Source organism: Staurois parvus, unplaced genomic scaffold, assembly GCF_062004578.1.
Source record: "Staurois parvus isolate SC_StPar_1 unplaced genomic scaffold, SC_StPar_1.0 ptg000191l, whole genome shotgun sequence".
NCBI classification, from domain to species: domain Eukaryota; kingdom Metazoa; phylum Chordata; class Amphibia; order Anura; family Ranidae; genus Staurois; species Staurois parvus.
Genome location: NW_028317987.1, coordinates 2,117,514 through 2,135,027, shown reverse-complemented (window position 1 = coordinate 2,135,027; position 17,514 = coordinate 2,117,514). Strand labels below are relative to the sequence as shown.

Sequence of the window (17,514 nt, the reverse complement as noted above, 5' to 3'; positions counted from 1 at the left end):
AATGATAACATTTTAGTTTGGGTACAATGTTGTATGACCGCGCAATTGTCATTCAAAGTGTGAGAGCGCTGAGACCTGAAAATTGGCCTGGGCAGGAAGGGGGGAAAAGTGCCCGGTAAAAAAAATTGTCATGGAAGGTTTCTCTCAAAATCCATACCAGTCTCGATGGGCTTGTTTTTTGTTTTTTTTTTTAATTGCTGGGCAGTGCTGACAATTCTTTTGACATTCAGCTGTCGGCAGGAAACCCCACTGACACCAGGAACATGAATGAATGTCTCACTACTAAAATACCGCGTGACTTCATCACATAACTCATGCCGGATATTAGTAACTGAGCGGTATCTTCATACTCAGATGTGGTAAGACACCTCTCAGTCCTTCGTGTTCGACATTCACTGTAGAACATTCTGTAGGTTCGGATGTTTGACCGCGACCTGAACAGGGGGGTGTTCGGCCATCACTATTTGTGGTCTCAGGATTAGTAGAGTTGTCTTGGCTATTGCTGGTCTTTGTCTTGTTACATTTCGGAAGCTGATTGGTCTCACCGGTCTGTTGTTCCTTGATGGGTACTTTGTATAAATCATCCTCTTTGATTCTCTTTCCTGATTGTTGAGCTCCATTTGTATCTTTGGTGTCATTATCTCTTCCCTCAGTTGAGGGTTTTCTTGGTGTAATTGTTACATTTTAGACTGAATTTCTAGGATAGATCTGTGGGGTATTTTTAGTGTTTTTAGCTCCTCTCTCAGCTTCTCATTTACATTTTCTCACTTGTCTTTGAAGTTTTTCTTTTAATTGAACAAAGTCTCTCCCTAGCTGAGACTAAGCTTGTAATTTTTGGATCCTTAGATGCACTTTCTGAACGAACCTGCAAATCGAATCCAAGCATTCTGGTTATCAACTCATACTCCCACCAGGCATGGATTGAGCAGGTGAACCCCATAATAATACATGAAAACCTAACTTCTCCTAGGAGACTTATGGCTCTCTGGCAGAACTGGCTGGATACTCCGGTACTCACTCCCCATACTTCATTTGTCATAGGTTTTTATAGGTTTAACTTTTTTAGGCCTCTAAAAATGGACCCGGCCAACTGTACCCTACTAAATGGTGACTACATTGGAGGCCGATACTTGGTGTATGATCCTGTAGACACAGGCCTACTTGAACGGAGTCAGCTATCTATGTCTGTACTGGAGAGAGTTACTTGCCATGTACAGGTGAATTGTTCTACGTTGCTTCTTATTTCTCTTTTCATTTGTTTATAGAAAGTAAAAGTGACACCAGAGACAAAGCAAGTTATTGTTCTGTATGATCTGTAACATTGCCACAACTGCTAGTACATGAGAATGTATGACTCCATTGTCTGGGCTGAATGTTGGATATACTGTGTGCACTTAAAAAAAAATGTCTTAAATACTATTTAATTTAATAAAAAAATATAATACACACATATATATACACACAATGATGTACATATGCTTTCTATATATATCTGGATCTGGCTCTCTAGGTTATTTCATGTGGCCCTTGCACCTCTCCTGCAGGTACCCCCTTGTCTCCTCCCCCACCTTGTCTCAGCAGTCGGCAGCAGAGAAGAGAATGGAACTCCTCTGCTAAATCCTGCACCTCTCAGTGAAGCTGCAGCATCCCCTCATCTTCACCTCCCTTGGTCTCAGCATTCAGCAGACTCTGGTAATTGACTCCACTCCTCCTCTGGTCCTCCTCCAGACCCTGCACTTTCTGCTTTCCAGCTCTGCCCCCAAAGGAGGTGCACGGTGATGTTAGGGTGGGTGTGGGGTTCTTGGCATCTGATGTAATGGGGGGGTGAGGTGCTCTGGAGATCTAGTCTTACAGTTACAACTGGCCTTTTGAGGACAACCATAATGATGACACAGCCTGCGATGATATATAAGATATATTTATTAATGATCATTAAAAATAAAAACCAACTTTAGCCCTTTTATATAGAATTCTGATTTTTATTTTTATTTTTTTTGTACAGGTGGATTGATGAGCCACGTTTTTGGTCATGCTGGTCTTCATGAATACAACTCAGTCACATGGAAAACCAAACGTCTGGGTGTTGTAATTGACTGAAAGTTTTTATTGCAGTTCACTGGAGGAGTCACACAGGACACAAGTCATATCCGTGTTCTACATGTCATAAGTGCTTTGGGTCCTCTTCAACACTGATCCAACCTCAGAGGATAACAAGAGAAAAGACATTTCAGTGTTCTGGAAGTGACAATTGCTTTACAGTAAAGTCCAACCCATGTATACATAAGAGGAGTCATTTCAAGCTATTTCTTGTTTGGAACGTGACAAAGATTTTACAATGGAGGCAAAACATATCGCACACCAGAAGGTTCACACTGGAGAGAAGCCATATCAGTGTTCTGAATGTGACAAAGCTTTTACATGTATGTCACATCTTATCAGACACCAGAGGATGCACACTGGAGAGAAGCCATATCAGTGTTCTGAATGTGACAAAGCGTTTACAAGGAAGTCATATCTTATCAGACACCAGAGGATTCACACTGGAGAGAAGTCATATCAGTGTTCTGAATGTGACAAAGCTTTTACATGGAAGTCACAGCTTATCATACACCAGAGGATTCACACTGGAGAGAAGTCATATCAGTGTTCTGAATGTGAAAAAGCTTTTACATGTATGTCACATCTTATCATACACCAGAGGAGGCACACTGGAGAGAAGCCATATCAATGTTCTGAATGTGACACAGCTTTTACACATAAGTCATATCTTATCATACACCAGAGGAGGCACACTGGAGAGAAGCCATATCAATGTTCTGAATGTGACAAAACTTTTACATGGAAGTCAAATCTTATCATACACCAGAGGATTCACACTGGAGAGAAACCACATCAGTGTTCTGAATGTGACAAAGCTTTTACAAAGAGGTCACATCTTATCAGACACAAGAGGATTCACACTGGAGAGAAGTCATATCAGTGTTCTGAATGTGAAAAAGCTTTTACACAGAAGTCAACCCTTATCATACACCAGAGGAGGCACACTGGAGAGAAACCACATCAGTGTTCTGAATGTGACAAAGCTTTTTTAACTAAGCGCGAGCTTATCATACACCAGAGGGTTCACACTGGAGAGAAGTCATATCAGTGTTCTGAATGTGACAAAGCTTACACACAGAAGTCATATCTTATCACACACCAGAGGATTCACACTGGAGAGAAGTCATATCAGTGTTGTGAATGTGACAAAGCTTTTACACATAAGTCAGATCTTATCACACACCAGAGGATCCACACTGGAGAGAAACCACATCAGTGTCCTGAATGTGACAAAGCTTTTACACAGACGTCAGCTCTTATAGCACACCAGAGGGTGCACACTGGAGAGAAGCCATATCAATGTTCTGAATGTGGCAAAGCTTTTACATGGAAGTCATATCTTATCATACACCAGAGGATCCACACTGGAGAGAAACCATATCAATGTTCTGAATGTGACAAAGCTTTTACACAGAAGTCAGATCTCATAGCACACCAAAGGGTCCACACTGGAGAGAAGCCATATCAATGTTCAGAATGTGACAAAGCTTTTACAGGTAATGCCGGGCTAATCTATCACCAGAGGATTCACAAGCTTGAGCTGCATAAAGGAAACTCCAGAAGAAGGGGCAATATTAAAGACGTTGCAGCTGTCCCATTAGGCTCACAGGCCCAATGTATTCCCACAAACTAGGGAAGACATGATGCTACTTTAAAAAAAAAAAAAAAACTTTGAACAAACAGGACTCTAATGATCGGATGCATTGGGTTTAGTGCTTATGTCCATCAGAAATACACCTAGAAGGCCTGTGAATATTTTACCTTTGGACATTTTTAAAGATAAGCAGCAATGACTGAACTGTATTCCTCATCATTCTCATCTTTATCCTTTTTTATGGAGCATTGACTGAACATGTAATGCATTTTCATCATTCACTAACTGAGCTATGTTCCCGTGTGTTTTCTTCATTGCCAGAATCTGACCAACCAATACATGACCAACAATGCCTCAGTACCAGAGTCTAGGATGGGGTCCAATGGCTTTAGGTTATGTTGCCCCTCCCCCTCATATCTGTAAGGGTAAGCCTCAATTTCTCCCAATACTCCCCTGGCCTTTCAGTGAGAAGAAACATTTTCTCTGGATTGGAGATGCTTTATGCAGTGAGCCCTTCATAGATGGGGAATCTAAGATAAGTAAGTTGAAATTGTGTACTGGAGTCATGGATCAGATAACCAATGACACCATTGATGTTATAAGCAGAGCTGACAGCAGAAGTGGCTCCACCATCTAGGGTGGTGTCACAGAACTGCTTGGCAGCTTACTATCTCTTGGAAGACCAAAGTGGAGTCTACAAACTGATGTCAGATGGAGAGTGTTGTACATTTATATTAGATAATGAGGATCTCAGAAGGGGATATCTACACAAGGTAAAGGAGTTCCAACAGGAACCTGGGTGGGAGGAGGTGGGATCCAATGTTTTGGATGGGTTTAGTTGGAACCTGGTTGAGTAATATGGTGGGTTTGCTTCTTAAGCCATTAGTTGCTACCATAGATTTGATTTTGAAATGTTATATATTGCTGTATTTTCTTTCACTGCCAGAGTTTATTTTGCTTTTTTTAAAGTTAAATTCACATTTTAGGCCTTATGATTAGATAAAACCCCAAACATTTATTTTACTTTCTGAAAGCAGAGACTCTGGAGAATATAATGGTGGTAGTTGCCATTTTTTATGCCCCAGAACATTAGCACAGCTGTTTATCAAATACATATTTCCTGTAAAAAACACTAAAGATAATGTTAGTGCACAAAGAACACAATATATGACCCAATTTGTTTGGTGAAATATAAAATATGGGGTTGGCATCAAGTATATAGATACCAAACATGTCAAACTTTACAAATTGTGCGTACTTGTGAAATGGTGACAAACTTCAGTACCAAAAATTGTTCAAAGGTGACGCTTTAAGAGCCTTTATAGGTTATCAGTTCAGATAGTTATCCGTGAACGATGGCCTCAGAATGATTGTTCTCACTCTCACTTGTGCAATGATATGTAAAATGTGTCGTGTGATTTGTTTTGTGGGTTTTTATTTTTATAGTGTTACTTTAATTTTTTTCAACTCTTTTGCACTTAGCATGACTTCTATCAGAAGGGGGGTTGGTACAAATTTGTGGTCACAGGTCCTCTTTAAAGAGACATCAGAACATTATTAGACCCCCAATGTCACCTCTGTACCCCAAAAAAGATGGTCAAGCACAGATCATGCCTAATCAGCTCCTTCCCAAACCATAGTGACTGGAGAATGACAGCACTGAAACCAGAAATGACATAATCTCCCACCTCCCACATCCATTCACTGAAGGGGAGATCAGAGATCAGATGTTTGCTGATCTCCTTCTGCTCTCACCACTGACACCCACCATGCCTGTCTTGGGCTTGCAGGAAGGACAGCTGAGCCCGGTATACATGGTGGGGGGAGGACCTTCAGTGCGGCTGAATCACTTCCACCAGAAATCTGACAGTTGGCCTAACAAATGTAGACAACCCCCGGGTGCTGTAGCTATAAGGCCGTGCTGCTGCTGATGGAAACCTTACGTTGGCCGGAGTGAAAGGGTTCCACTAATGTCCATCTGCCAAATCTATATCTGAGGAGACCATAGAAGCTGCATTAGAAAGAAATGTGAGCATGGCTTCAGTCAGGCGATGGTCCTGGTGGTCATGGTCTTGTTCTCCTTCAGGTCCTCTCACCTTGTAGATGGTGACATGGACTTGTGTGGGAATGAGCAGGAGGGGCTCGGGGTTCTCTTGTACCCAATCAGCTTGTTGTGGATAAAAGATGAAAGTGTCTTCTGGGAATTTACAGGGATTTGGATGTTTAGAGGGATACATAAGTGGGCGTGGCTTGTGTTAATGAGGGGTGTGTCATATGTTAATCAGTTTTTTAGAATAGATTATATAAATGGTATAAATAAATCAACAATTTATCTCTTTTCTTCTGTTGTTAAAGTGTCACATTTAATAAAGTTGAATTATAATTTCACCGCACAATACCGTGGTCTGGGTTCTTCTACAACACATCCACCCAAACATGTCCTCTTCCAGTTATAGGGGTCTGGTGGAATGGGACACCAGCTGATGGTATCTCTTAGGCCCCTTGTACATGGGGGGTCCAGCCCCTGTGGGTGCAATGCTGGCATTATAATACACCTGGTAGGCACAGGTACAGCGTCCAGCCCCACTGCCTGCAGCCTGTCAAAGTCTACACTACAGCTGGACGGGGCTCAATGCTGCACCACGTTTACCTCGTGTTTAGGGCGCTCCGTGTTCAGGGAGAAATGACCGCCATCCTGATCAGACAAAGCATAAAGAAGATGTAGGCAGGTGCAGTCTGCTTCTTCTACTGTAGGGGGCACCCAACCAGGGGGACATCCCAGCCTGGAGAGGGAGTCGGGGGACACTTGGTTTCTCTGTGGTTTCCCGCTTCCTGGATACTGTGTGGAATGAAGGGGTCAATGGAGACCTGGAGACATTTTTAATTCTTTTGATTACATGTTTTAAAAATAATTTATACCTTAAAATTACTTAAAACCCCCAAATATTATATTTATTTCTTCACAACAGCAGACACACTAGAGGATAAATTGTTAGTAGTTCTGATGTTTTATGATTTTTATTATTTTACACAATATTAGTGCAATGATTTATGAAAGGTACAATTTCAGTTAAAAATACAGTAAAGTGAATTTCTGGGACATAAATGTCATTTATTATCTGAGGTTTCAGTAAAATATAAAAGATACATTTCCCCGCACTGAATATAATGGGATCCCACATAACAGTCGCTGTTCATATTCAGAATTCCTTTCTTACAATGGGATCTTGTGTCCGGATAAAATCTTTTATAGATCCCTTGTGACATTGTGTTCTCATTGTAAAATCATAGATTTGTAAATCTGTCGCTGATATTTATAATGGTTTTGTCCAGAAAAAGAATGGAGTGATGTGGAGAGATGGAAACATATGTATAGATGAGAGATTGGTCTGTTGACTCCCCAGAGCTCCTTTCCATGAGAGATGTTTGTTCCCCCCCCAGAACTGAACAATGGTATGTTCCTGAATGGCCAGGCTGCTGGTTTGTTGAATCCAGAGTCTACATACAAGATGCCTCCACAGTGTACATTGATGGGGCTGGGAAGGCTGGTACATGTTGTTCATTTGCTCCGGGTGCAGGAGATAGGACAGAATCCCATTGTTGCCGGGTGTCCTCGCTTTCCTCAATTCTGTACTCACTTCATTTACAAAAGCAAACTATGTGAGTGGAGAAGGTGATTGTATCCGGCTGGAGCTCAGACCTGACAGGGACTCGGGATTTTGGGCCTCTTACGTCTAAGACAAATATAGTCTGAGTTGGAGAGAAGATAAAATATCATTTCTTCTCAGAGACATTCTGAGGGGTTTTCCACAATTTGTAATTGCTGACAATTCTTTTGTGGACATTCAGCTGTCAGTGGGGAAACCTGCCGACAGATGAGGAGTCATCGGTTAGGGGTGTGACCGCCTGATTTCCAGCCAATCATTAACAACCAGATATATTTCACACAGAATTCAGATCAGTCCATCAATTGTCAGCAGATGAGAATTCCAGAGAAAGCTCCACCCTCATTCCTTCTCCACCAATCAAGGATCTCACTCCAGTTAGCCAGTCACCATAGGCATGATTTCCTTGACATCCATCATTGGTGTCAGTAAGATAAAAAAAAACATTGTTGCTGTCAGTGAGATAAAATAAGCCCCATTGTTGGTGTCAGTGAGATAAAATAAGCCCCATTGTTGGTGTCCGTGAGATAAAATAAACCCCATTGTTGGTGTCAGTAAGATAAAAAAAAAGCTCATTGTTGGTGTCAGTGAGATAAAATAAGCTCACTGTTGGTGTCAGTGAGATAAAAAAAAAGCTCCATTGTTGGTGTCAGTGAGATAAAAAAAGCCCCATTGTTGGTGTCAGTGAGAATAAAGTGTACCCCCAGCCCAGCATTGGTGGTCAGTGGTGGTACTTACCTGATCCCACCCTCCCGCTACCTCTCTGCTGATGTCATTATTATACTTTCACTGTAGGAAAGCAGATGCCGGCTCCAAGCAGTCGGGTATAATTGCAGTGCCTGGTGATGGAACCCAGAGAGTGTTCCGGAGTCGTCACCTCACTGCCACTCTGATGTGTCCTGGAACCTGCCAGACAAGATCATTGTAGAACACTTTGAAACAACAAGAAGGTTCAAACTATGAGACATTTCTTGGAGCTGCAGTTCCTCTGAGCTCCACCAGGTGGTGAGCACCCGTCTACCCAGACAGGAAGTGATGTCAGGTACAGATGGAAAGTAATGTCAGGTACAGACAGGAAGTGATGTCAGGTACAGATGGGAAATAATGTCGGGTACAGATGGGAAGTGGTGTCGGGTACAGACAGGAAATGATGTCTGGTAGAGGCAGGAAGTGGTGTCAGGTACACATGGGAAGTGATGTCAGGTACATACAGGAAGTGATGCCAGGTACACATGGGAAGTGATGTCAGGTACATACAGGAAGTAATGTCAGGTACATACAGGAAGTCAGGTACAGATGGGAAGTGATGTCAGGTACAAATGGGAAGTGATGTCAGGTACAGACAGAAAGTGATGCCAGGTACAGATGGGAAGTGATGTCAGGTACACATGGGAAGTGATGTCAGGTACAGACGGGAAGTGATGTCAGGTACAGACGGGAAATTATGTCAGGTACAGACGGGAAGTGATGCCAGGTACAGATGGGAAGTGATGTCAGGTATAGACAGGAAGTGATGTCAGGTACAGATAGGAAGCTCTGGGTGAGAGGTGAGTCAGGAGGAAGTAGAGAGGAGACATTGCTGTGTCTCCAAGCAGACAGAAGATGTCAGTAATGAGGCTCCACCTGATGCTGGCTGCTGGGAAGGTATATAATCCCCCCGTAGTTTTCATCAGTGCCTCAGTGTTCTGCCTGTGAGCCGCTTCCCTGCTGGATCCTGTGTCCTGTATCTTGTATACTTTCCCCTGATTCTGGTTTTCTTGCATCCTGTTCCCCCATCTCTGCTCCCCTGATTCCCAGTCCTGCCCGCTGTATGTCAGCTTCCCTCCATTGTACACAGTGTATTATAGTCAGGTTGTTGGCTGTCACATTTGTCACTTTTGCTTTGTTTATGGTCTGTGGGTGTCGGAGGGTGTCGTGTCCATTAGTAAATGAGACTTAAAGTGATTGTAAAGGCAACATTTTTTTTCTTTTAAAACAAACATGTCATACTTACTGCTGTGTGTGATGGGTTTGCACAGAGCAGCCTCGATCCTCCTCTTCTCGGGTCCCCCACAGGTGCTCCTGGCCCCTTCCTCCTGTTGAGTGCCCCCACATCAAGCAGCTTGTTATGGGAGTGATTTAGTCCAGACTAAGTGTCCGATGATTATCTGTTCCTGTCCTAATTAATCATGCTAGCTCTTTAGTGCGCACACATGAAGAAAGCCACACTGACACACGTTTAGTCTGTGGTGATCTCCTCTTAGGTGTTATCTTGGAAAGAAAATATTTTTGTTCTTCAAGTTCACTCGATGGGAGGGGTTGCTGAGCAGCCATTTTTTGAGCAAGGATTTCTTAAAGTACCACAAAGCCCAGCAGGGAAAAGATATACACACAACATATATATATATATTCATACAAAGCATTTAGAAAAATAAAAAGTATAAAAGTAGATATGTATAGAAAAATGTAAATATTCAACAGGAAACCAAATAGGCATTTTACCATATCCATCACAGGGGCATCCAAGCAGGCTCGAGAGCGAGCCACTGCTCTGTGTCCACAGAGTCCCCTCTCTCTCCTCCTTGGCTCACTGGATGTGATTGACAGCATCAGGAGCCAATGGCCCCTGCTCCTGTCTCAGCCAATGAGGAGGGAGCATGCCCAGACTGCTGTAGATCTTGTGCATATCGCTAGATTGGGATGGGGCTCAGGTGAGTATTGGGGGGGCTGCTGCACAGAGAAGGGTATTTACCTTCATATATAGAATGCATGGAGGTAACAAACCTCCTGACTTTACACCCCCTGTAATCACACTCCTCCTACTCATCTTATTCCACATTTCTTAGGTATAGCCCACCGATCTGGTCATCCCTTCTGTCACTGGATACCTGCATTCCTTACAAGGGTTTATATTCTTCACCAGTGTACTCTGTATACCGGGCTGTATACCACAAAATCCTGACCATTGTACAGCAGTATATGACATACTCCTGACCACTGCACTCTGTACACAGGCCTAAGATATAATCCTGACCACTGCGCTCTGTACACAGGCCTAAGATATACTCCTGACCACTACACTCTGTACACAGGCCTAAGATATACTCCTGACCACTACACTCTGTACACAGAGCTGTATATCGTATACTCCTGACCCCTGCACTCTGTACTCTGCGATGTAAATAACATACTCCTTACCAATACATTCTGTATTCTGGGATGGAAATCACATACTCCTGACCGCTACACTCTGTACTCTGGGATGGAAATCACATACTCCTGACCGCTACATTCTGTACTCTGGGATGGAAATCACATACTCCTGACCACTGCACTCTGTACTCTGGGATGGAAATCACATACTCCTGACCACTACACTCTGTATTCTGGGATGGAAATCACATACTCCTGACCACTACACTCTGTATTCTGGGATGGGAATCACATACTCCTGACCACTACACTCTGTACTCTGGGATGGAAATCACATACTCCTGACCACTACACTCTGTACTCTGGGATGTAAATCACATACTCCTGACCACTACACTCTGTACTCTGGGGTGTAAATCACATACTCCTGACCACTACACTCTGTACTCTGGGATGGAAATCACATACTCCTGACCACTACACTCTGTACTCTGGGATGTATATCACATACTCCTGACCACTACACTCTGTACTCTGGGATGTATATCACATACTCCTGACCACTGCACGTTGTTTGCAGGGCTGTATGAAGTAGTCTCCTGACCCCTGCACTCTGGGCCATTATTCATGGTGAACCAGAGACTGGATGACCTGTAAAGTCTTGTAAAGTGTCTCCTGTGAGAAATGTTTGGGCCCCAAAGATCCCCATCGTGGCCCCGACACACACAATTCTTTTCACTCAATAAATTCTTTATTATAGTTTTACTTCTAACAAGATTGTAATCATAGAATCAGGAAATAACAAAGGAAGGAATCCGATTGGTCAGGAAGATCCCTTGTCTGGAATGTGGGGGCGGAGTCATTATTATTGGTGTACAATACAATACACAACGTGTTCCATTATTATAACAAAGTATTGTAGAAAAGATCCCAACATGTGACATGGCTGAATGAATGCTGGTCATATTAGTTCATCTATTCTCTAAGTGGGGTGGTATCTATTGGGCCAATCCCTTTTACAAACCACACATAATATCGCCCTTCAAAGTGAAAACAGAAACGATTTGCACAAAATCAAAGAGTAGAAATATTTTCCGGTGGATCCCCTCTACCCAGACCCCATATGTAGACATAGAACAACAAGCTGTGTTCCCTCTCGTGCTGCACTCCTCCAACCACCCAAACCCACACAGAAGCAAAGGGAAATAATGAAAGTTCCACCCTAGTTTGGGTCGGAGTTCTCCTTCCCTCCTGTTGGGGGATGGGAGAAGGATGGACTGAAGACAGAGAGACGCTTCGGGGTCACCACTGTTCTGTAGAGCCTTGAAATGAAGGACATCAACTTCAGAAGTTCTTGTTGTCTGTGTAAAGTTCCCCGATAACGAGATCTGGGCTCTCCCGGCTTCTAGCTCTGTAACCCGCTATATCATTATCAGGAAACGCAACTCCGACACCCAAGAAGGGCTGAAGTTGTGTCCTTCATTTCCAGGATCTACTGACCACTCTGCACCCCGACATTTACTGCACTTCATCCATGTCTTTGGGGGCCTCTCATCTCCTTATGAACTGTTTCTTCCATGATGAAGATCAGCCATGGAGTATATCTGAGGTGTATATCAGGGTGTGCTTCTTCCCCACATGAGAGCTGGGATGTCCAGCAACATTCATCTAGAAGACATTTCCCGCACTCAAGGCACTAATATACCTCCAGGGTTGTGTGGGACCCCTGATGTACAGGAAGACCGGACTTCAGTGAGGAACATTTCCCTCACTCAGGACAGGAAAGTGGCTTCTCTCTGTATGAGATCTCTGATGTCTGTAAAGATCAGACTTTTGTGAAAAACATTTCCCGCACTCAGAACAGGAATACGGCTTCTCACCTGTGTGAGATCTTTGATGTGTGTAAAGATTGAACTTCCGTGAAAAACATTTCCCACACTCAGGACAAGAATAAGGTTTCTCCCTCGTGTGACATTTCTGATGTGTGTAAAGACTGGACTTCTGTGAAAAACATTTCCCGTACTCAGGACAGGAAAATGGCTTCTCCCCCGTGTGACATCTTTGATGTTTGCAAAGATATGACTTCTCTGAAAAACATTTCCCGCACTCAGGACAGGGATACGGTTTCTCCCCCATGTGCAATCTCTGATGTGTGCAAAGATGGGACTTCTGTGAAAAACATTTCCCGCACTCAGGACAGGAATACGGCTTCTCCCCCGTGTGAGACCTCTGATGTATGGAAAGATAAGACTTACATGAAAAACATTTCCCGCACTCAGGACAGGAAATCAGCTTCTCCCCTGTGTGAGATCTTTTATGCACATTAAGATGGAATTTAAAACGGAAACATTTCCCGCACTCAGGACAGGAATACGGCTTTTCCTCTGTGTGAGACATTTTATGCCTATTAACAAGGAATTTTGAATGGAAACATTTCCCACACTCAGTACAGGAGAAGCTTTTCCCTGTTGGAAGGCTGGCCCGGTCCCGCACAGTCTGAGGTTCCTCAGGATACGAGGAATACAATGGTCCATCTACACTGGGTGGTGCCGGATGGACATTGGAGGGAGCCGGGTTTTCTCCTGGACTATACTGTGTGATGTCCTCATCTTCTACTTTCCAGTCTGGAGACAAAGTGAGACAATCCTCAGAGGTTTTCCTCATCTCCCGGCCATGGACTAAAATACAAAGACAAAGAGGTTTACTAGACAGGAGCTGATTGGTTCCCTCAAACCAGGACTCCGCCCACATCAGGCAGCTTGGTCTCTGAGGAGCTTACAATTCCACCCTCAAGGGAACTAGGAAATGGCTCCTCTGATCTCCTACCAGGTCATTTCTTTATTCATGGACCTCAGTCAGAGAGTGAGGAAACAACCAGAACTGTCTTTTATAGGAGGGACAGTGATGAGGGGATTATAGGACGAGGGTCCCCACCCCCTCTATCAGGGGTCAGGAGTATGTAATGTATAACACAGAGTACATAGTGCAGGAGTCAGGAGTATGTCATGTACAACATAGAGTACATAGTGCAGGGGTCAGGAGTATGTAATGTACAACATAGAGTATATAGTGCAGGGGTCAGGAGGATGTAATGTACAACATAGAGTATATAGTGCAGGGGTCAGGAGGATGTAATGTACAACATAGAGTACATAGTGCAGGGGTCAGGAGTATGTAATGTACAACATAGAGTATATAGTGCAGGGGTCAGGAGGATGTAATGTACAACATAGAGTATATAGTGCAGGGGTCAGGAGGATGTAATGTACAACATAGAGTACATAGTGCAGGGGTCAGGAGTATGTAATGTACAACATAGGGTATATAGTGCAGGGGTCAGGAGTATGTAATGTACAACATAGGGTATATAGTGCAGGGGTCAGGAGTATGTAATGTACAACATAGAGTACATATTGCAGGGGTCAGGAGGATGTAATGTACAACATAGAGTATATAGTGCAGGGGTCAGGAGGATGTAATGTACATAAGAGTATATAGTGCAGTGGTCAGGAGGATGTAATGTACAACAGAGTATATAGTGCAGTGGTCAGGAGTAGAGATGAGCGAATCGAACCAGGCGAACCGGAATTCGATACGAATTTCAGGAAAAATTCGATTTGCGGCGAATCTGAACATTTGCCTACTTCGGGTGCGCGAATCGGATTTTTCCCGATCAGCCGGCAAAAGTGTCCCTGCAGTGAGCTCCGCTATTTCTGACAGTTCTCTGACAGAAGGAACACATGTAAAGCGGTTGAAACATTGTATCTATTAGTTTCCATTTAGGATACAGATGTTTCAACCGCTGTACATGTGAAGGAGCTGTCAGAGAACTGTCAGAAATAGAGGAGCTCTGCAGATACACTTTTTGCCGGCTTGGAATTATTCTTATTTTCATCCTACTTCTTCTTCATCCTCAGAAGAAGAAGAAGAGGATAAGGATGAAGAGGAAGAAGAAGAAGAAGTAGGATGAAAATAAGAATAATTCCAAGCCGGCAAAAAGTGTATCTGCAGAGCTCCTCTAAGTGTATTTGCAGAATGTCATTTATGGAAAAAAATAGATACAATGTTTCAACCGCTGTATGGAGTGAATGTCCCATAACTGTCAGAAATAGACAGAAACTGTCACAGAACTGTCCTTCTTCTCATCTTTCTCCTTCTTCTCATCCTTCTTCTCATCCTTCTTCTCATCCTTCTCCTTCTTCTCATCCTTCTTCTCATCCTTCTTCTCATCCTTCTTCTCATCCTTCTCCTTCTTCTCCTCCTTCTCATCCTTCTCCTTCTTCTCATCCTTCTTCTCATCCTTCTCCTTCTTCTCATCCTTCTCCTTCTTCTCATCCTTCTTCTCATCCTTCTCCTTCTTCTCATCATTCTCCTTCTTCTCATCCTTCTTCTCATCCTTCTCCTTCTTCTCATCCTTCTTCTCATCCTTCTCCTTCTTCTCATCCTTCTCCTTCTTCTCATCCTTCTTCTCATCCTTCTCCTTCTTCTCATCCTTCTTCTCATCCTTCTCCTTCTTCTCATCCTTCTCCTTCTTCTCATCCTTCTCCTTCTCCTTCTCATCCTTCTCCTTCTCCTTCTTCTCATCCTTCTCCTTCTCCATCTTCTCATCCTTCTCCTTCTCCATCTTCTCATCCTTCTCCTTCTTCTCCTTCTCCTTCTTCTCATCCTTCTCCTTCTCCTTCTTCTCATCCTTCTCCTTCTCCTTCTTCTCATCCTTCTCCTTCTTCTCATCCTTCTTCTTCTCATCCTTCTCCTTCCTCATCTCCAAGGGCATTTAAATTAAAGGTACAGTGTTCTGCACTAATATAAAGGCTCTCTGAAGCCTAGAAACCCTTTTAATAAGTTAATTTCGTAGCGAATAAATTCGCATCAAATCGAATTTCTTCCTGAAATTCGCCAAATCAGCCGAATCGAATTTTTGAATACTTCGCTCATCTCTAGTCAGGAGGATGTAATGTACAACAGAGTATATAGTGCAGTGGTCAGGAGGATGTAATGTACAACATAGAGTATATAGTGCAGGGGTCAGGAGGATGTAATGTACAACATAGAGTATATAGTGCAGGGGTCAGGAGTATGTAATGTACAACATAGAGTACATAGTGCAGGGGTCAGGAGTATGTAATGTACAACAGAGAGTATATAGTGCAGGGGTCAGGAGGATGTAATGTACAACATAGATAGTGCAGGGGGCAGGAGTATGTAATGTACAACATAGAGTATATAGCGCAGTGGTCAGGAGTATGTAATGTACAACATAGAGTATATAGTGCAGGGGTCAGGAGTATGTAATGTACAACATGGAGTATATAGTGCAGGGGTCAGGAGTATGTAATGTACAACATAGAGTATATAGTGCAGGGGTCAGGAGTATGTAATGTACAACATAGAGTATATAGTGCAGGGGTCAGGAGTATGTAATGTACAACATAGAGTATATAGTGCAGGGGTCAGGACTATGGAATGTACAACATAGAGTATATAGTGCAGGGGTCAGGAGTATGTAATGTACAACATAGAGTATATAGTGCAGGGGTCAGGAGGATGTAATGTACAACATAGAGTATATAGTGCAGGGGTCAGGAGTATGTAATGTACAACATAGAGTATATAGTGCAGGGGTCAGGAGTATGTAATGTACAACAGAGTATATAGTGCAGGGGTCAGGACTCTAACATACAACAAATATGTATAGTATAGAGGTCAGTACTATGTAATGTGCAATATGAATGTAGAACCCCTCTGACACCCCAAAGGCAGGATGGCACCTCCAAAGGTCAGGGGTGCTCACCCCAGGGCCAAGTCCATGGGTAAAATACGGGAACTGAGAAAGGATATTGGCCACCAGTCACTATTGTCTTCTTAAAACTTTATTTAGAAGGGTTGGGGAGGTGAGGGTTAGGGGACCCAGATATCATGACAGATCACTGACAGACTCTGCAGATCAATGCCCAGCCTCACAGTATCTGAACCTTTAAGCCGACTGAATGACTCTGTAAACACGTTCCCAAATGTCAGTGCGTCCTCCAAGTGAGACCCGGGTCCTTCTGAGAGACCAGTCTTCTTCATGGCTCTCTCCTCCCCTGGGCCTCCTCCTTGGCACAGCTTCCTCCAGACCAGACAGGACAGCTTCAGGACCACTTCACACATTAGGTCCCAAAACAGGCTATTGGGCCTAACAGCAGAGCTCCATCCAGCAGCACCTCCCTAGACCTCAGCCCATGGAAAGAGCACATGGCCTGGCCCAAATATTTATTTCCTGCCCCAGCATGCTCCAGGGGCATAAACCTCCTACTGGATTGGCTGAAGAAAATATAAATGTTAACTTAATCCATATGAAACACAAAGAAAACATTTATTATATTCCAGCTTACCGATTCTGAGATGTGATGGCTGCATTAGTTTTCTTCTATATTCATCTGGTGATCTAACCAGTAAATCTGTTTTATAAAAACTCTACAGCAGAATGTATCAGTTCCAGGGATGAGGCAGACCACTTACCATGAGGCAGACCACTTACCATGAGGCAGACCACTTACCACTAACAGGGGGCTTACAATGAGCAGCTTTTATTTATTCATGTGAAACTTTTATCCCAAAAGGAAAAAAAAACTGTTTGATGTAACTGATTATGAAGTGTGATCTGGAGTTTGGCTTCAATTAGTTGCTGTTTTTATATCTGCTAATACATCTAACACTCCCCTCCCCCCAGACTGACCATGCTGCTGTCTCCACAGTGGGGGCGCTCTAATACAGAAGGTGTGTTACTGGCCAGATCACCAGGTGAAAACAGAGGGAAAAAAGCCAAAGAAAAAGAATGCAGCCGCCACACCCAATGATTGGTAAGCAGCAATATGGGACATTTGTGGTCTAATATCCCTTTAGTTTGGTTGGTGAAATCTCATCCTATGTCCAGTGATAGCAGTGACATCTACTGGCCACAGTGAGACATCACAAGACAACCTAAACTTAGGGAGAAACCAAGTGAAGAACTATACAATCAGCCTGAGCCAAGTACAGCCC

General features: G+C 43.3%; 2 protein-coding genes across 2 annotated transcripts; one reads left to right on the top strand and one right to left on the bottom strand.

Moving 5' to 3' along the window:
* Positions 1-2,016: 2,016 nt before the first annotated feature.
* LOC149461853 (uncharacterized) lies at positions 2,017-6,090 on the top strand. Its single transcript, XM_089677631.1, has one exon. It carries the CDS (start codon positions 2,336-2,338, stop codon positions 3,731-3,733), a length of 1,398 nt encoding a protein of 465 aa, XP_089533757.1. The 5' UTR covers positions 2,017-2,335; the 3' UTR covers positions 3,734-6,090.
* Positions 6,091-11,148: 5,058 nt separating this feature from the next.
* Positions 11,149-13,332, bottom strand: LOC149461852 (uncharacterized). The gene has a single exon (XM_089677640.1). The coding sequence runs from the start codon at positions 13,240-13,242 to the stop codon at positions 12,241-12,243; it is 1,002 nt and encodes a 333-aa protein (XP_089533766.1). The 5' UTR covers positions 13,243-13,332; the 3' UTR covers positions 11,149-12,240.
* Between the last annotated feature and the right edge of the window lie 4,182 nt (positions 13,333-17,514).